The 20,744-nt window shown below is 39.1% G+C and overlaps 1 protein-coding gene across 1 annotated transcript in view; it reads left to right on the top strand.

Annotated features, from left to right (window-relative positions):
* Positions 1 to 20,744, top strand: part of ABCB11 (ATP binding cassette subfamily B member 11) — a 78,986-nt gene that overhangs the window by 31,162 nt on the left and 27,080 nt on the right. Inside the window, exons 10-17 of the mRNA XM_045868488.2 lie at positions 1,231 to 1,344; positions 3,771 to 3,881; positions 6,336 to 6,461; positions 7,876 to 8,079; positions 10,044 to 10,214; positions 10,723 to 10,924; positions 11,987 to 12,062; positions 16,802 to 16,904. Coding sequence (XP_045724444.1) covers positions 1,231 to 1,344; positions 3,771 to 3,881; positions 6,336 to 6,461; positions 7,876 to 8,079; positions 10,044 to 10,214; positions 10,723 to 10,924; positions 11,987 to 12,062; positions 16,802 to 16,904 — 1,107 coding nt within the window. The remainder of the gene's footprint in view (positions 1 to 1,230; positions 1,345 to 3,770; positions 3,882 to 6,335; positions 6,462 to 7,875; positions 8,080 to 10,043; positions 10,215 to 10,722; positions 10,925 to 11,986; positions 12,063 to 16,801; positions 16,905 to 20,744) is intronic.

Genomic DNA, 20,744 nt, shown 5'->3' with positions numbered 1-20,744 from the left:
AAGAGGGCACTGGTGCACATCATCATGATATGTGAAATGGAGGTTACTGAAGATGAAGGGAGGTAGCTGGGAGGCTCTGAGGAGTCTCATGGTCCAGACAGAAGATTGAAAGAAAGCAGGGAAACCATTACAGACTGGGTTCATTTGACTGCCTGAAGACTACATTCAGGCAGCAGCCGATCTTCAGCTCAGCAGGTAACTCTGGTCCCTGAAGGATGGTGGCCAATGAAACATCCCCCATGAGCATCATGTGACCAGCACCTGTTTGGTCAAAAGGACTCTTGTGCTCCTCCTAGAGGCATGTGACAAATTGCCTCATTGCTTCTTCCTTTATAAACGGCACTGATAAACACAGAGCGCTATTTGGTAGGAATATCTGCTCATGATCAAGTCGCCTTCCCCTAACTTAATGAGATGACTGGGTTGGTGAGTTAAAGGCCAGCTTCCTCATCATTGCCCAGGAACCTCGCCATACCAACTGCATGCCACCAGCAGCAGATGGGTCTGTTTGTGAAACAGAATGTCAGTCAAGAGCCTGGGTTTCAAATACTGCTCTACCACTTAATACATGTTGTAATGTAGGGTAAGTTAAGGAATGTCCATACACCTTGGTTTTCTCTTCTGTTGTATGGATTAAGTGAAGTAATACAGGTAAAGCACTTAGAAATATACATTAGTAAAAGTAGTAGTAGTAGTAGTAGTAATAGCAGTAGTTATCCTAGGAATAGTCTACTAGTAGCAACAATATGGTAGCAAACCGATATTGCTTGTACCTATCTCTACAACAATCAAGCTGATCACTGTCTTCATTGCTTCAGTTACCCTTTAACCAGAAGACTATATAAGCCTGTTTATATTACAAACTGAATTATCATATCACTATTCTAACTCACTTTGTGTCTATATGTTGCCTTGCTTAGACCTCATACTCATTTCAAAATATGTTCTTCTTTGTAGGATAGTGTTCTACACTCTTGTAATGTAGTGTTCTACACATAGATGTTCATTTAAATATAATGTAGTCTTTTAAACCATAACAATAGAAAAATTGGAGATACTTTGCAGAACAAAAACTATTCCAGGTGTTTCTAAAGAGCTATTTAGCTTTCAAACTCCCATGGAAGAATATTTCTGAGAAATATCTGAGCTCACATGGATAGCCCAAATGATGGCACTATTTACAAATTGACAAAAACACGCGAAAACTATGTTTATCTCTTTTCATTTCAGATTTTCCTCAGTATTCTATTAGGAGCTTTAAATCTTGGCAATGCATCTTCTTGTCTGGAAGCCTTTGCAACTGGGCGTGCAGCGGCCACCAGCATTTTTCAGACAATAGACCAGGTATGTGAAAGCCAAAGTAAAGGCCATGAACAGGTTGGGGGTGGGGAGAAAAATGAAGTTCTGAGGAATTTACCCTCAATGTTAAGAAAAATGAGGGGCTATCACAATGCCCTAATGTCATCAGCCAGACCCCATAGTGAGTTGGGACCGCAAGAGTGAACTAGAATAAGACCCTTGCTTTCCTATCATACTGGAAAACAGGCAATAAAGAAGTAAGCACGTTTATGGATCTAGAGGGTATTATGCTGAATGAAATAAGTCAGACAGAAAAAGACAAATACCATACGATCTCGCTTATATGGAGAATCCAAAAAGCAAAGCAAATGGACAAACAAAAAAACAGAAATAGACTCATAAATACAAGACAACAAACTGGTGGTTTCCAGAGAGGAGGGGGCTAGGGGGTTGGGGTGAAGGGGATAAACTGCCAGTTGTAAAATAAATAAGTCACTGGGATGAAAAGTATAGCATAGAGAACGTAGCCAGTGATATCGTAATAACTTTGTATGACAGAAGGTAACTACACGTATCTTGGTGAGCATTTGGTAATGTAATTGTCGAATCACTATGTTGTACACCTGAAACCAAAATTACTTCAGTGAAAAATAAAAGTTGAAAAAAGAAGTAAGTACATTCAAAGCTAGGATAATATCAGTGCAATAAAGGAAATAAAATAGCGTGGTAACGGTTGGGGTGAGGGGAGGAGTCTTCAAGTGAGGAGAACATCATCTCTGAGGAGGTAGTATTTGCGCTGAGAACAGCAGGGAGAGTCAGCCATGCAAAGTGAGGTTTAGGGGAGGAGCGGTGCATGGGAAGTGAGAGCAGGGAGGCTAGTCCTGGAAGATAGTGCTTCTGGTTGGAAAAGAATTGGTGAATGCAAGGACCTAAAACAAGGTCAGTGTGTCTGAGCAGAGTGAGCAAGAGTACAGAGGCTGGAGAGAGAGGAAGGGGCCAGATAATGCAAGTCTTTAAGGCCAAGTTCATAGGTTTAGATTATCTTTTAACTGTGACAGAAAGCTTCTACAAGCTTGTAAAGGATTCTGGTAGCCTAGCTAGGATTTAATCTACTGAAGTGCATTGAAGGTCCAGCTAGAAAGTCAAAATCTGAGAATGGAAGGAGGAAGAGAGCAAGATGTTGTTCTTCCTCTCTGGAAGCCATGGAAAGCCAGAAGTGTTTCTTTGGTCCCCCAAATCTTCAGTATTTATGAAGCATAAAACCTGCGTGAGGAGACTGTTCATCACTTTATCTGTTCTATATCTGGGGCTTCATATATTGCAGTATAAACAGATTGTTGAAAACCACATAGACACATTGAGTTATCCAAACTCTACCTCATTCTTAGGGTTATTATATGCTTAGATAAGATGATGAGTCTAAAAGGACTTTGAAGCTATTACAAAAAACTAAGGCCTTTAAAAATTACTTTATTATCTTTACGAGAGACCCGAGAGGAAGAAAGTAGATTACACTATTGCCCCAGATAGAGATATGATGATGAATTTATCTCACAAGTGTAGAAGGGAGAAGAAGCTGACCCTGGAGTGTTCTGGTGGCAGGAGATGGCCCTCATTCTAGTCTGATTAACTAGAATGGTTAAATTCTAGATTAGGCTCATTACTAACAACAACAGAGGTGAAATTCAGCATAACAACTGAAAGTTGTTATGTATTTGAGGATACCACTTAAGGACATTCAGTTAGTTTTAATTATCATCTACGATAGGTATTCAGATGTAGAGTACTATTGGACCCCAGCTTGGCTGACCAGTTGTGTGGCTTTAGGAAAGATACTTAACTTCTGTTGAGAGCTCTCTACTTCCTCAGTGAACAATTGAGCATATCACCTGTCTAGTTAGGTTATAGTGACAATTACATAAATGAAAAAAGACAATTGTAAATTGTCTTCCATGGTATCCCAATAATATAATAATACATAATAATAATATATTATATACTAATGTAATTATAGATCAATACTACATATTATATTACAATATTGCTATATATTGTTACTATATTGTCATACAATAATATATGTCATAGCAATATATCAACAAATAGTAATAATAATTAAATTAATTCTATTTAATTAATGTGAAGTTATATATCAATTATATACTGACATTTATTTCATATTCATTATAATTAATTATGTATTAATTCTTTGTGTATGTTGGTTATCTATTAATATATTATGTGTGTAATATGATATGCTAATAGTATTCATATTTAGTAATATATCTCATATTAATATCTCAGTATATGTTAGTATTATTACTATTATTAATAAATATTTAATGTGGAAGCAACTTTGATGCAGTGTTTTACCTGGTGGTTGTTCTGTTTTACGAGTAAATTCAAACCAGGATGGACAATAGATGCATATGTATTTGTTGTAGCTATATTCCTTTTATATTCTACTCCAGAAATCCAACATTGACTGCATGTCAGAGGAGGGTTACAAGTTGGATCGAATTAAGGGTGAAATTGAATTTCATAATGTGACCTTCCACTATCCTTCCAGACCAGAGGTGAAGGTAAGTGTTCATCTTTTCTCTGGGAATGACGGCATTTTTCTTCTTTGATGATTCATATCCAGGGCCACAAGTTACTTGTTTTTCTGAACCACGACAGTTTGCAGGAAGAAGGAACAGAAGCACGTTTCTCTACAAGTGCCCTTAGGCATCATGTCATTTCTTAGGCAACAAGTCACATTCCTTTGTGGTAACACCAATGTGCAAATCCCTGAGGAGGACACAGTCTGGCAACCCATTCAGGTTAGGTCAAGTTACGTGCGATCCTCTGTTGAAATGAGTGGCAGGGCCTGTCATTGTAAGCATAAGCTGAATAAACTGCAAGGCAATCAGAACAATCCAGAAGTACAGATGCAGAAGGCGAAACCCTGAGTGGGTAGGGTACTTCTGGCAAAGAAAAGCTGCTGTATTTGTAGTTTTCCCACTTCCTATCTGTAAGTTCACAAGGGTCACTAGATTAGTCTTTGGAAGAAAGGTAATCTTGTGGCCTTGTGCTCACGTGTCTTGGGCTAGGTGATTGCCCGGGACACAGGAGGAAGAACATTCAGTTTTCCTGTACCTACAGAGCAAGCATTTTTAAAGGCAATTTAATCTATAGGAAAATTAGGATCTGCTCTCCTTGAGTAGGTTGACTTCGAAATGAGATTTATTCCTAATTTTTTAACAGAATACCTCTAGCCGGGGCGCCTGGGTGGCTCAGTTGTTAAGTGTCTGCCTTTGGCTCAGGTCATGATCCCAGGGTCCTGGGATCGAGCCCCACATCAGGCTCCCTGCTCAGCGGGAAGCCTGCTTCTCCCTCTCCCACTCCCCCTGCTTGTGTTCCCTCTCTCACTGTGTCTCTCTCTCTGTCAAATAAATAAGTAAAATCTTAAAAAAAAAAAAAAAGAATACCTCTAGCCACCCTTAATATTTCTGTTATGGAAACTAAATCCCTTGCAACTTAATTCTGATACTACATACCTAAAACATAGGTAAACAAATACATACACATTAGATATATAAATAAATAAATAAATAAATAAATAAATAAATAAATAAATAAATAAAAAACACAGGTACCTATATATTCTGATTAAATTGCTGAAGTGTATTTTCAATTACTGTTACATATCACATATGTATGGAAACATTAAATGTCGCAACATATGTCAAAGTACCTTGTGAAAGATAAACCACAAGGTAGTACTCAGTAAAGATTTTTTAATGGATGGCTAAAAACTTGCTTTAGAAAATCTGTTCAGAACCAGCTCATAATAGCTGTTTCGTGAATACCAGTTGAATTAAAACACATTTACTTCATTTCTGTTTTATCCTCTATTCCCAACACCAGTGGTTTGTTTTAATAAAATCTTCTTACTTACACCTATATGTACTCAGCCCTGCTGGGTGCCCCACCGTCCTGGGCTATAATGAGAAAAAGCATACACTGTGCTTGCCCGCCCTGGGGGAGATTACAGTAAGTGAAAGTATATTTGCAAGCCTAACTCTCTAGTGTGAAGTGCGAGATGTGAGATTTTGTCACACAGAGGACCCCTAACCACCTTTACATAATAAGTATAAAAATCACCACTGAATTGGTGAAAATATCCAACAGATGCTTCTGAATTAGATTCCTCTTCTTCCCTTTCTAGACCTACCAGCATTCAGTCTCTACCTTTAACAGTGCTTTAAACTTAATAAACACATCACAAACATGTGTTAAGGAAAGTTTTTCAGATAATATGTTCACACACAATACAAGTGTATGACAGCTTAAAATTTGTAAGTTAATTTATTGTTAATCCATGGTCAGTAAATTAGTATTGTATTAACAATGAATCATGGAACACTTCATCTAAAATTGATGATGTAATGTATGGGGATTAACATAAGAATAAAAAAAAATTAAAAAAAATTAGTATTGTATTTCTAACTTAATGGCTTTCTTTCCTTAACAGTCTCCTTGAGGCATCCTAGTATATCAGAAGTGTTTTATTTTTTCAAAAGATTTTATTTATTTATTTGTCAGAGAGAGAGAGAGCGAACACAAGCAGGGGGTGCAGCAGGCAGAGGGAGAAGTGGGCTCCCTGATAAGGGGCTGGGTCCCAGGACCTTGGGATCATGACCTGAGCCGAAGGCAGACAATCAATTGAGCCACCCAGGCATCCCTATCAGAAGTGTTTTAAATGTGGATTCTGGAGCATGATTTTACAAGTTGGCGTGGTTTATTTACTTCAACAGTGTTACCCCACATCATTTTCTTTCTTGGGTGCCACTATCAATTTATTAATGAGTAATGTGCTAAATGCTAAAACCTCATCATAGGCACTGTTTGCTGATTTTCTGGTTATTGACGGATATTGATAGTTACTGCTTTGAGGGCATAAGTAAACACGTACAGAGTATCCTCACAAAGCATCCTAACTTACAAGTCTAATTGCTGACAATCTGAACATTGTTCTTTTCTTTTCTCTACAGATTTTAAATAACCTCAGCATGGTTGTTAAATCAGGGGAAATGACAGCTGTGGTAGGATCCAGTGGATCCGGGAAAAGCACAGCCCTGCAGCTTATTCAGCGTTTCTATGACCCCAGTGAAGGCATGGTGGGTGTCTTCCAGAAGCCTCTCAATACATGGGGATGGGAGAGTGCAAATGGGGATATACTGGTCAAGCACAAAGGCCTAGTATACACAGAGACCGTCCTGACGTACACACAGTTGACTTACTGAGTTTTTGACTGAATTGACTGGACTGATTCCCTGCACGGTGGTCGTGTTCGTTGAACGACCAGCCCGTTCGCTCAGTGATGTGCACACACATTCAAAATGGTATTTCTGCCTTGTCAGTGAATTCGCATTTCCATTTCCTTCTTTGTATTGTAACAAAATCATTATTGTCTCTTCAAGTTTTCCAAACGCTAAGTATAGGAAAGGTTGCATGGCTAGAACGAACAGATTGATGACTGCTTTGAGAATTTAGGTTTTAAAGATAAATCATATAATTTCACCAACTACTTCGTCTCTTTTTTCCTTGTGTGTTTATTTGCCTATAAACATAGACTGAAACTAAGAAAATAAATATCCATCATTGCCATTTGTTTATCACATATGTCAAGTACTTTATGAAGATGATTACTTATTTTCAAAAATGAGCCCCAAGGTATATATGCTCATTTTATGAAAAGGAAGCAGAGTCAGAGAGGTTGAGATTTGCTCCCGATTTGAACCCAGGGCCCTGAGATGTCAAAGGCTCTGCTCTTTCTACGCTCTCAAAGTCATTCTTGTCAACATCTCCTTGATGCTTTGAGATAGAATCATCTGAGTATATATCAAGTGACTTCAATGCAAGGTGTTCCCTGTCATGGGAGCACTGTTACACTGACATGACAAACGTAATGGAATGTTTCTTTGTTATGGACAGTTCATCCTACAGGTATTCTTTGCCACATACCAGCATAACTATATTCTGACTACATAGAAATCATGGTCTCTTGATGTAAGATTTTTACTTTTTTTTGCTAATAGTGATTTTTGCTTACCCCACTTACATTTTCAATTACTTTTGAACAGCAAAGTTCTATTTGATGAATCTGGCCAGAAAGTAAGAGTTACTTTAAGCACACCTACAAGATAGGGACCGTTTCTTCTTTTCTTTGTAGCTTTGGAGTCCATTTTAGGTCACAAGTCAAACGATAATAAAAATATATAAAGTATGGTGAATAACTGACTTGACTCTATTGAAGAATTAGATTTTTTTTTTCTATTCCTGGGCCAATCATATTACATTAAATGACCTTTACATCATTTGTGTTTTTACAACGAATTGTTCTACAGCTAGACTTGATTTCAACTATATATCATCACTCCTATATAAACAACCTCATTATGGGAGGAATTATTTCTGTTATAATCCTGTGGGTTTCTATTATTTCTCCCCATAGGTCAAGTAGAACATAACATTTTGATTCAGAACCCTGAAGGGTTCCAAGAGATGTGACGTTGTGCTTATGGTCTCTAGGTGACTTTAGATGGCCATGACCTTCGCTCTCTTAACATTCAGTGGCTTAGAGCTCAGATTGGGATGGTGGAGCAAGAGCCCGTTCTGTTCTCTACCACCATTGCAGAGAACATTCGTTATGGCAGAGAGGACGCAACGATGGAAGATATAGTTCAAGCTGCCAAGGCAGCCAATGCCTACAGTTTCATCATGGACCTGCCACAGGTACCCCTAGCCTCTCATCCCGGGGTGGGAGGGGGAGCAGAACTCAGAAAGTTATAAAAGGAAAAAGAAAAAGTTACACGATACTATACATTTCTTTCCATTTGAATCCCAGATCATTAAATTCTTAATGCCATGCTAGGTTTCATTCCTGGAAATGTACCACGAGTGTTCCCCTTTGCCTGAAAGCATATTGTTGTTGATATATTAAAAATCTACAAACAGGGGAACTTTCTTTTAAAAGCTCCCCTTGACAGAGGTACAATCTTCTTACTCCATCTGTTGAGAATTTGCCTAAGCAATTGATAAATTTGTTATGTGGCAATGACTTACACAATGTTCATTGATGCCTACCAATGTCATTGTTCTTTCATTTTCTTGGGCTTAGGCAGCTAATTCTGTGGCCTCAGTACTGTATCTCGCATATTCAAAAATTCTTCATTTATCTTCATTTTAAACAACAATGACAACAAAAACCAACTCCATATTATTACACTTATACGTATTTTGTGGCTGCTAAGTCAAATGGTCTGCTAAGTCAGAGAAGAGCTGTTATTACCAGTTAACATATGTATAGTGCTTACTACCTACCAGACACTGTTCTAAGCACTTTACATCTCATTTAACTCTCACGACCATCCTGTTGGCAGCTACTATTATTATTTCCATCTGTGAAGAGAGAACTAAGGTTCCAAGAGGTCAGATAACTTGCTCAAGGCAGGAGAGTCAAGATTCACACTCAGGTGGTCTGGCTCCAGAGTCTGTGCTCTAGATCATTTCCTATTCAGCCTTCTAGATTACCTGTGTGAATAGGATTGCAGCTGTGAGTATGACATAGTCCAGTGGTAAAGAGTATAAAGCTTTGGAATCAGACTGCGTCCATGAAAATCCCAGCTTCTCCATTTGCAAGCTCTATAAACTTGAGCAAGTTACTTTAGCCCCTTACACCCCAGCATTTCCTTACCCACTGATTGAGGAGAACAGCAGTACCTGCCTCATGGGGCATCTGGGAGGACTAATGAGGTGATATGTGTAAAGAACTCAACTTCATGCTTTATACATGGTAAATGCTCAACTCATGTTGGCTAATAATAAACAAGGCAAGAGCCTGACATCATTGTGAGATTCCAATATAATGCTAAACATGAAAGATACTCAGTAACTTTTTGCTGTCAATGGTAATGATTGTACAGCTAGCTTGATCTTTCATTTGTAATATAGATACAGATTTAATATTGTGCTTTTCTGTGTTGCTTAGATAGAGAAAAGAGGGAAGAATTTGATAGGTGCTTTAACCCTTTAAAATGGGTTTTCAGGACCCTGATCAACTTTTACTTTGGTGGAAACTTTTTTTTTTAAGTAGGCTCCACACCCAGTGTGGTGCCCAACACAGAGCTTGAACTCAGGACTCTGAGATCAAGACCTGAGCTGAGATCAAGAGTCGGATGCTTAACCAACTGAGCCACCCAGGTGCCCCTACTTTCGTGAAAACATTTTATTTGAAGTTGAGCTAGAGAGAAACGTTTATACAGCCCAGTGAACCTGGGAATGAAAGAATAAATTAGTTTCTTTTTTTTCTTTCAAAGATTTTATTTGTTTATTTGGCAGAGAGAGAGAGAGAACACAAGCAGGGGGAGTGGCAGAGGGAGAGGGAGAAGCAGGCTCCCAGCTGAGCAGGGAGCTCGATGTGGGGCTCCATCCCAGGACCCTGGGATTCTGACCTGAGCCAAAGGCAGATGCTTAACTGACTGAGCCACTCAAGCGCCCCAAGAATAAATCAGTTTCTTTATCTTACACACAAATATTGATCAGACAGTAACCTGTTTCAGGAAAGGGTATTTCTTTCAGTGAAAGTTGGGCCTGTGAAAATTCATGCTTGAGAAGGGAGCTAGAAAGGATCTTGTAATGATCACTGCCAGGAGCCATCAAATTGTTCGTCTTCATTATCAGTGTCACCTTCTTCCTAGCAATTTGACACTCTTGTTGGAGAAGGAGGAGGCCAGATGAGTGGTGGCCAGAAACAAAGAGTAGCCATTGCCAGAGCCCTTGTCCGAAATCCCAAGATCCTGCTTTTGGACATGGCCACCTCGGCACTGGACAATGAGAGTGAAGCCACGGTACAAGAGGCACTGAGTAAGGTCTGTTGAAAGTCTGAGTTCATTTTACAAGACCATGTGGAAATGTGCTGTAGGAAAGGCAGCTCACTGAGAGAGGAGGGAGAGGGAGAATGGAAGGATGGAGAGGGGGAGGGAAAGAGAAGGACTACATGGGTCAGTGTCTCCAGTCTGACTGTTTAGAAAATACTGACTAGACTGTTCCTCACAGTTGAATAGAAGTCAGTATGGCTTGCTTCCAAAAGCTACAGATGCAAAATTTTCAATCTTATTAAATCTAACTTATAATATGTGATTTCAAGAATTTCCATTTTGCTTTTAGCTGTTGATTAATAGCAGCAACTGGACCAACGTGTGGGGTGTTCATGACCTTGATAAAGTGCGCTGGCCTTTTCTAATATCTGCAGAGCGCCTATTTGAGGATTTTCCCAAGGACCCAGGCTCTGATTACTTGTGGATTCTGAGACCATCCAAATGTCAATGTCAGCTCTGTCTTACTGTTTGGTTAACAGTGCACTGTACATTCTTACAGATCCAGCAGGGACATACGGTCATTTCGGTTGCTCATCGCCTGTCCACAGTCAGAGCTGCAGATGTCATTATTGGTTTTGAACATGGTACAGCAGTGGAAAGAGGCACCCATGAGGAACTGTTGGAACGGAAAGGAGTCTACTTCACTCTAGTGACTTTGCAGAGTCAAGGCAATCAGGCTGCTAACATAGAAGGCATAAAGGGCAAGTGTCTTTTCCATTACACTTGTACATTCTATAAAGCATTATGTTTGTTAGCTCTCATAGTTCCGTGGATTTCTATACATTTTAATAAACACCGTCTTATTTGTTCCCCCAAAAGCCCTTGGAGGCATTATATAGATGATAAGAGAAAGAACAAAATCTTAGGACGTTCAGTTACTTGATCAAATCAGAGAGCTAAAACCCAGGTTTTGTGGGGAAGATGATTTTAATGCCAACCCCCTTGTTCCCCCCTCCCCACTTTGCAAATAGGAAAGCCTTCCTAGAGTGTCCAGCACCCAGTAGGACCTCTATTCTTGCTGATTGAGTAAATTAATCAGTGACTAAACACTGTAATGCTTATTTTCACTAAAGCAAATAGCAAATAGATACATCAGGCCCTAGTGCATCCTTTTTTTTTTTTTTTAGTTTGAATTTTCAGATTTGGTAACTTATCCCAACTTACATTAACCAACCACCACTTCAAACTTTCTCTACCATACCACATCTCGATTTGTGAACTCCATTGGGTAAAACTACTGTCTATATTTAACACATGTGATTTCTTCTGAAAAGATATATATTTTTTTAATTTGGTGAATCTACCATAGAAATGACCTCTAGTGGGTTTCCCTTCAGTTTTTATGATTCATTCTATCAGATATCTATTTGTTGGAGATAACACAGGGGGTATCACACAGCTTAAAAAATTCAATCCTGCTGAGTATTTTTTTAAGTTTATTTATTTATTTATTTATTTACTTACTTACTTACGTAATCTCTATGCCCAAGGTGGGGCTGGAACTCATGACCCCATGTCCAGGAGTTGCATGCTCTTTGGACTGAGCCAGCCAGGCACCCCCTGCTGAGTATCTTGACATTTTTTTTGTTGTTGTTAGAATGTGCTGGATAAGTGTTAAGTTTTATTTGCCACAATGAAGTTAATAGAATGTTTTAGCATCAGACATAGTAATGATAGGCTAGGCAAGCATAGTAAGAAGTTTTCTTTTGATATGGTTCTCCTTATTGTTTACACTAAGGAATCGTTCATGTTGTGTTGAATAGGAGAAGATAAAACTGACCGGGCCTCACTTGACAGCAAACAGACCTTTTGCAGAGGGAGCTACCAGGCTAGTTTAAGGTAAGCTGAAGCCATGGGGCAGATTTTAAGGTTTTAAAATATTCTTAGGAGCCCTCTGCACTTATGATCCTCAGGCAATATCTCAGGTAAAACCAGGATAGCCTTGAGCATAGCCCCAGGTTTCATGTAATATGAACATGCAAATGAATCCTTGGTTGCTATATTGACATTTTCTGTTTCCAGTTCAGGGGGATTTTTTTTGTTTAACTTTGGCTTCTTATCTTATTGTGGGTAGGGTCATGATAGAGATGCTTTGTAATTAAAATGTTGTTAATTGAGCTTGAAAGGGTATTTAAAAAATCTGTTTGGTCTTGTCCCCTAGATCTAACCATGGTATAAAGCATTGTTTTACATGGAGGTGAAGTTCATGGCTTTAGGTCCATTCTTTCACTTGCTGAGCTGCAGTTGAATTACAAATATTCCTTCTTCCAGAGTGACCCATCTGAATTCAAATCATTCCTTAACTAGATGAAAAAAGAAGTGTATTTTTTTAGCATTTGAAAAGATTTTCCTTGAACACCAGCTATTTATTTTTTTTGTGGATGAATATAGGGGTATTGACTTTCAAACATATTTTTGGAATATGCTATTAACAAGACTGTAAATTTTAGTCTTTCATCCTGACTTAAGAGTTTCAGTAAAATAGTTCCTTTAATGTTAAAAGTCTGCATATTAAGAAGAATTCTGCCCAAGAGTATCTGTCTCTCTTCATGAAGATACTACTTAAGATTTTTTTTCCTAAGTTAGGAGGTTGTTCATAAACAATGGTGACAGCAGATTTCCTTACTGTTGCCTTTACCATTTCTAGGATATTTAATTCAAGGCTGTACTCTGGGCAAAGGCTCAGTTATAAGACTTGCTTTTTCAAGGTAGTATATTGCTTATTGAAAACTGGCTTAAAGAGGCTTAAAATAAAACATTTAGGTAACAACTCCAAGTAATTCAAACACAGATTTATCTTTAATATTCAAAGAATAATGTATAGAGTTGTTGAATCACTGTGTTGCACACCTGAAACTAATGTAACATTGTATATCAACTATTCTCAAAAAGAAAAAAAAGAATAGTTCACTGAGCTTATGCTTAGAGTTTTTATTTTTCCTTTTGAGAATAAGTCTATTCATAAAAATTTCAAGAAATGCTGGTTTTATTAAATTTATTGAATTTGGAAAATAATAAAGCAATAACTTCAAGTTACTCTGTAAAGTAAAAGCTAAAAAAAATTGCCAAAATTATTAGGTCATTTTTATAGATATTAGGCATTATGTTTAACCATGCTTCTCTGATTGGAGGAAAAAAATTATAAGGGTCATTAGAATCACAACCTGAAGCTATGACTACCTTCTTAAACACAGAAAATGTCTAGGCACCTCTTTTGATTACTGGGCCAAAGGTTGCAAAAAGGAAGTGATATACTTCATCATCATGTCAACAAGAAAATAAGTATTTTCTTAACTTTTCAGATGAACAAAATTCTACTTGTTCTAAGTAGTTTAGTTACAGTTTATTATTAGGACCAAATAATCATTTTTAATATAAACATTTCCTATTTGGCTATTAATTCTCACAAATTCTACATTTTGGTGACTAGGATGAGAAATCCAGAAATACAATCTATACCCAGAAAGTAGCTATTAACCTCCTGCAGAGAAAGATTTATAAGTTAAGTAAGATGGTCTGTTAAAAATATCTCATTGTGTATGCTGACAGATTTTTTTGCTAAAAGATGACTAAATTAAGTGTTAATTTATATCTTATTTCCTTGGCTTTGGTGTTTCTGACAGCTCAGTCTCTCTTTAGTAATATATTTTAGGTTCAAGAACAATTTAATGGATAACAGGAACTAATTTCCTGAATAATAATGTTGAGAGAGAGACAGAAAGTGGGAGAGTTATTTAGTCCCCAAATTAGCTGTTTTTATTTGCAGAGAGAAGTGGTACACAACTTCTGAGAAAGGGACTGGCCTATGTTGTCAGTTTCTTTCTTTCTTTCTTTTTTTTTGAAGATTTTACTTATTTATTTGACACACAGAGAGAGAGCACAAGCAGGGGGAACAGCAGAGGGAGAGGAAGAAGCAGGCTCTCCGCTGAGCAGGGAGCAGGGAGCAGGGAACCCAATGCGGGGCTCGATCCCAGGACCCTGGGATCATGACCTGAGCTGAAGGCAGACGCCTAACCGACTGAGCCTCCCAGGTGCCCCACGTTGTCGGTTTCTAAAAAGGTGTGTGATAAAATTCTAACTCTGGTGCTTATGGTGGACCAGAGGGAGCTGCCAGGTGGGCCCAGGGTTTCAGTGGGACAGCCTATGCTAGACAGGTAGAATGGTCTGTGAAAGATTCAGGTAGCAGAAATCAGAAGGGACAAGGATATATGTTTTGCCATGCTCAAAACTGGGAGGAAGTCAACCATATTTCCTTTTCCTCATACTCTACCATGGCTTCCAATGCTCTAGGAGTCTCTCTAGGCCCATGACTTTATGGCTCAGCCCTACCATGTACTCTGCTCTGTCCAGCTGACACATGCCTCTTCCTCGTGCATTCTGAAGAAGACTTCTCTTTTTTTTTTATTCTTATGTTAATCCCCATACATTACATCATTAGTTCTAGATGAAGTGTTCCATGATTCATTGTTTGTGCATAACACCCAGTGCTCCATGCAGAATGTGCCCTTCTCAATACCCACCACCAGGCTAACCCACCCTCCCACCCCCCTCCCTGAAGAAGACTTCTTGACCTTAGTTAACTAACCCAAAGAAGCGACTCTATTGCTGGAGAGTCTCGAGCCAGGCGGGAGGGAGTTGGGGTGCCCCAGCCGGCAGTTTGATAGCAGGGAGGTGGGGTGAGGAGTGGTTTCAGGCCTGATCACCATGAGATTTGGCAAGAGTGTGAATGTGCAAGAGCAAGGAAGAGGAAGGACTGGAGCTACATGCACCTGTTGAACCTGGGTGACTAAGAGGGTGGCAGTGCCACTAACAGGACGTGGGAACAAAGCAGAGGAATGAAGGGATGTGGTAGTGCCTCCGCAAGAAGGCCAGATGAGCACGCATAATCGACAAGCAGCACATGATGTTTGTCTTCACCTGGATACAAATGAGGGAGAGGGACTTGTGGATGGTTCCGTCTAGATCCTTGGCTCTACATCTCTCACTTTACATCTTTTTACTGCACATTAGGTGCTTTGATAATGTAATGCCCTCCTCTCGTCTTCAGCATTGCCTCTATCGCTTTTGCAAATGACTGGAAACTTAACTCAACCAGGGAGAGGATCAGTTTACCTGACTAAGTAGTCCAAGGATGCCTTAACTCCAGGCAAAGCTGGGCTTTAATCAGGTGTCCAAGATGCATGCAGTTTCTCTTCCTTTCTCAGCTCTGCTTCCCGCCCCCCCTTCTTTTTTGCTTCATTTTTCAGGAGGCTTTTTTCCTTGAGGGTCTTGACATAATTGCCAGCAACTCCTAGTGGTGCCTACTTTCAAGTTTAACGTAGAGGAGAGTAGGAGTCTCCTTCTCAGAAATCTCAGGAAGAAGACAAAACCACCTGAACCAATTTCTTATATCTGTGCTGCACTAAGTATATGTACTAAGGAACCCTGTTCTCTCCTGTCTCCATGCTTCAGTTTATATTATCCTCTCCATCAGAAATGCTCTTCCTACAAATATCCAAGTCCTACCATAGCCACCCCTTCCATGACGCCTTTCATGGGAACACCTGCCATACATTTCTTTTTCCTTTAAATTTTCATACTTTCTATTCAAACCTGCTTTATAGCACTTAGCATATTTCTTCCTTACAGGGTTAGGGTTGAGTACATGTTTTGCTCTTCTGTAAGATTTTAAACTCCTTGAGGGTGAAGTCTGTGTTTGACCAGTCTCTGTAATCCCCACACCTGGCATTGGCCTGCATGCCATAGATGCCCAATACGCTTCTGTTAAATGAATAAACAAATCAAATAAATTTTATTTCAATAAGATATTTGTTAATTAAATGTATTTCTAGGGGCAGTACATAGCCTAAAGAAAATCTCACTCGGGGGGGCGACTGGGTGGCTCAGTCAGTTAAGCATCTGCCTTTGGCTCAGGTCATGATCCCGGGGTTCTGGGATCAAGCCCCGCATCGGGCTCCCTACTCAGTAGAGAACCTGCTTCTCCCTCTTCCTCTGCTGCTCCCCCTGCTTGTGCTCTCTCTCTCTTCTCTCTCTCTCTCTCTGTCAAATAAATAAACAAAATCTTCTAAAAAAAAGAAGAAAGAAAATCTCAGTAGGGGCCCTATTTTCCTCCTACTAGCTCATTTGTATCCAGGTGGCCTTACACTAAAGTAAACATCAGGTGTAACTATAGGGAGAAAGAGCTATCAAAACTACAACCTACAACCAAAAGGAAGGTAAAGGCGCTGGGCCGTTGCCATGGTAACAATTAGCAGACCGTGTGGATTTGGAATGGATTTGAACCTTGGACCTTTTGTTGGTAGACTGGTAGGACAGCTTTCCTCTCCTTCTCTCCCTCCCTCCTTGAGCACAGTCTGAGTCAGAGTCTAGCCTGGGACTCAGAGGATCCAATTTAAATAGCTACGCCATAGGAATAGTTCTATGAAACCTAACCAGGAAGCTCCCTTACCTGGTTGTGATGTGACCTATCAAACATTTCTGTTTATTTGATACATGTGATGTAAGCTTGAACAACAGCTAAATCCTGTTCCAACCTGCCCATAATCTACAGACTCTTTCATGTTTCTGTTTATTTGCAGAGCTTCAATCCGAGAACGCTCCAAGTCTCAGCTTTCTTACTTGGTACATGAACCTCCATTAGCTGTTGTAGATCATAAGTCTACTTATGAAGAAGACAGAAAGGTCAGGCACCAGTTGCTCTTGGGGATTGGAGGCAGTCTTTCGGGGACTATTGCATGACCTTTAAACCTGAGAATATGAGTTTTCAAGGCATATATCCAGTAATGTTCACTAAGTCAGATTAAATGGGAGAACCCATGAGGACTTGATGAAAACTCTAAATTCTATACAATATATTAAAAGAAATGCAGAGTAATTAATTACTTTAAGAACATCTGGTAACTAAAACTGGACTATAACATTTATTCAATAGTTTTTAGATGAACCATTGAAATAGACACAGGCAAATTACATGTGCTTAGATTATTTGATCATGTATGTATAATTTTAAAAGTTTTTAAGAATACTTGAAAATAATTTTTCTCAAATTTTTAAATCTCCTCCTTAAATTATAACTACTTTGGCAAAAGTGTTTATTCAGCAAAGGTATTTGAGAACGTTAGCCGTTACAGAAGTTATGATGATTTTTTTTAAGATTTTATTTATTTATTCATAAGAGACAGAGACAGAGAGAGAGGCAGAGGGAGAAGCAGGCTCCCCGCTGAGCAGGGAGCCCGATGCGGGACTCAATCCCAGGACTCTGGGATCATGACCTGAGCCGAAGGCAGATGCTTAACCATCTGAGCCACCCAGGCACCCCAGTTATGATTTTTGAATGAACAGGTTTTATGGACAGTTGTTTACCTCACATAGTTTTACCATAATTTTTTAAGGATACATCTAAAACTAACACTATTAATGTTAATATAATCCAAAACAACACAAAAATGAAAGAAATAGGAGAAGAATCAACAGATACAACAATATTTCTTCCTAAGGATGCAGGTCCTCAAAGCTGTCGTGGGCATCTTACTTTCACAGCAGGTACCCGTCATCTCCCTCCTCAAAGCCTTTCCTAATGCCTGCACTTTATTCTTCATCCTGAGAGTCTCACTTTCAATCCTCCACTACTCTTTATTTGAACCTTTTCATGACAGTTTTCTCATTGAGCCTCATTTGGGATCATGTTGTCTTATTCCCTTACTAAATTACAAGCTTCTTAAAGTTAGTGACTATATATTATTTATGTTTGTATCACCTTAGGCCCTTAGGCCAGTGCCCTGTACTCTATTAGCATATCAGGGGATTTTAAAACTAGGATGAAAAATTGAATTTCTACAATTAAATAAGCTTTGATAAATCTTGTGGTTTGGGACACAAGATTTATCAAAGCAAGTAAGTCAGAGAATATTTCAATTACAAGCACATCTATTATGCATGATGTCATTTCAAACTGTCTTTAAAAAATGTTAAATGAGAATCTGTTTTGGAAGTAATTATAAACCTTTGTTCACACTGACAAATGTGGAATAAAGTACAGTCTTCCTTACGATCTTATGACTGTGACAGAAGGATTATTAAGGCTCTCTTTGTTCTAGCATATTAAGAATGAATAAATAGATGTCTCAATAGAGTTGGTTTAAATAAATTTCATAGAGAAACACTTTTTCTCAGGAGCAGCAGAGAGAAGAAACATATTTAGCAAGCATGATTGCTTACTGCATCTTGCCATTAAGGAGTCAAATCTTCTAGATCTAGAGATAGGTATTTCATTCGTGTCCATGGTGCTGCCACTAATAGGGACAAGATGCCTTATAAAGGAGACTAGTAAAGCTTCACTGACAAAGAACCAAACACTACATTGAGATTTCAAATGTAAGAGTACTAACCATATTTGACTTTTGCATTATTTTTTTTTCTAGTTTCTGTAACTATTTGACAAGAAAAGCAAGAGAAAGGAAGGAAGGAGGGAAGGCAAGAAGGAAGGAAGGAGGGAGGGAAGAGGGGAGGGAAAGAAGGGAGGAAGGGAGGAAGGGAGGGGCGGAGGGAGGGAGGGAGGGAGGAAGGAAGGAAGGAAGGAAAGAAGGTAGGAAGGAAGGAAGGAGAAGAAAATCTGATTCTGTTGTTGCTGTTGAAACTGGCTGGTGGCCCAGCACAGCGGCAGAGATCAGATTCCTACTGGGTTCCCATGATGTGGAGGAAACTCAGAAGGGAACCATTTAAATAAGATGAAACCTAAATCAAATATACACACCAGATTTAGAGAAATAAAAATGCTCCATGTAATAGTCTACTTACCAGTCTTGTAAATTAGAATGGAATGATTAAACAAAATTGAATGTAAACCAATGTAATGTTTAAAAGATGTCACTTCATATTCTCTCTCCAGTTAAGAGAGAAAGAGGAAGAAGGGGGAAAAAAGGGATCTTGCTAAAGCTCCAAGAAAATAAGGTCTTAAACTTATATTATTGCTGCTCATTTGTATGGTAACGATATTAGAGTTTTTTAGATTTAAATTAACAAATTTTTTATTTAAAAATTTTTAAAAATGATTTTATTTATTTATTTGAGGGGAGAGGGGCTGCAGGAGAGGGAGAGAGAAGCCTCAAGCAGACTGCACGCTGAGTGCAGAGACCCATGCGGGGCTTGATCCCAGGACCCTGAGATCATGACCTGAGCTGAAATCAAGAGTTGGACGCTTAACCGACTGAGCCACCCAGGTGCCCCAACTAATTTTTTAAAAAGAAACAATGGAATTAGGGTTGATACCATTTAATTTATGGAATTTCTAATCCCAAGTAATATTTTAAAGTATTTTAAATATGTAGGATATTCTAATCCCAAGTAGATTCTAAAGCATTTTAAAAGTTAACTGAATTCCACAAGCCCAACACTGGCAAAATTCCTTTCTTTTTCTCATTTTATGGAGGAGTTCTAACCTTAATCTGTTAATTGGGAAGTGTTCTATCTTATGTTGCCATGCAAAAGGTTTACTTACACAAAGGAATTATCTCCACCTTGTGGTCTCTTAAGAGTTTTGACTCTGGGCATTTAGAAGAGATGTTTGCATGAGAGGCTTGTATTTCCAGATGCTAAGTGGGGTTACGTGAGACCAGGTCTCCTAGTTAGCTGGTAACAGAGCTAAGACTGCAGCCTGTTTCTTCCCACTCTCCAAGTTGTGCTTTGGGCTCCCAGAAGTGAGTGAAATCTTAGCTATAATGCTGGTAAAATTAAGTGGAGGATTAGGGGAAACCTACAGGCCAGAGGTGCCAGTTTCTGATATTGAGACATGTCTCTCAGGGAAACGAACAAAGTAGAATCTCTGGGAGTTCAAGTCAAATTCAAAGGTTTGAAACCCATCACTTCATCATGGCCAGTTTAGAAGATAAGGTCTAAGGATTGCTTAAGAGGACAGAAACAGGACTCTTTTTTTTTTTTTAAAGATTTTATTTATTTATTTGACAGAGAGAGACACAGCGAGAGAGGGAACACAAGCAGGGGGAGTGGGAGAGGGAGAAGCAGGCTCCCCGCAGAGCAGGGAGCCCGATGCGGGACTCGATCCCAGGACCCTGGGATCATGACCTGAGCTGAAGGCAGTCGCTCAACCAACTGAGCCACCCAGGCGCCCCAGAAACAGGACTCTTAAAAATGACTCTCAGTATATGTCCATTTGGAGAACCTCTGCTCCTTTGTCATAGTTACCATTTCTTATCATCAAATCTTAAAGTCATTATTGAGGCAGGAGATCCCTATGGATTGGCACACAGAAACCAGTGTAACAAAGTATGGAATGCAGAACATAAGATTTAAGTAAGAAGTTATATTTTCACTTGACCTATAGGAGGAGGTGGAAGGAAGGAAACTGGGAAAAGCCCAGTGTCTACTACTGAACCATCTGCATAGTAGGGCAGCTCCGTATTTTTTTAAAATAAATGTTTCGTTGCATGTATGCACCATGGGCATAAGAGTTTCATTCATTCTTTCATCCAGTAAATGTTGATTGTACATCTGTTGTGGGCCAGG

This window comes from Mirounga angustirostris, unplaced genomic scaffold (genome assembly GCF_029215605.1).
Source record: "Mirounga angustirostris isolate CCGP_5_RB_7025 unplaced genomic scaffold, mMirAng1.0.hap1 SCAF_3, whole genome shotgun sequence".
NCBI lineage: Eukaryota > Metazoa > Chordata > Mammalia > Carnivora > Phocidae > Mirounga > Mirounga angustirostris.
This window is presented reverse-complemented; position numbering and strand designations above follow the sequence as displayed.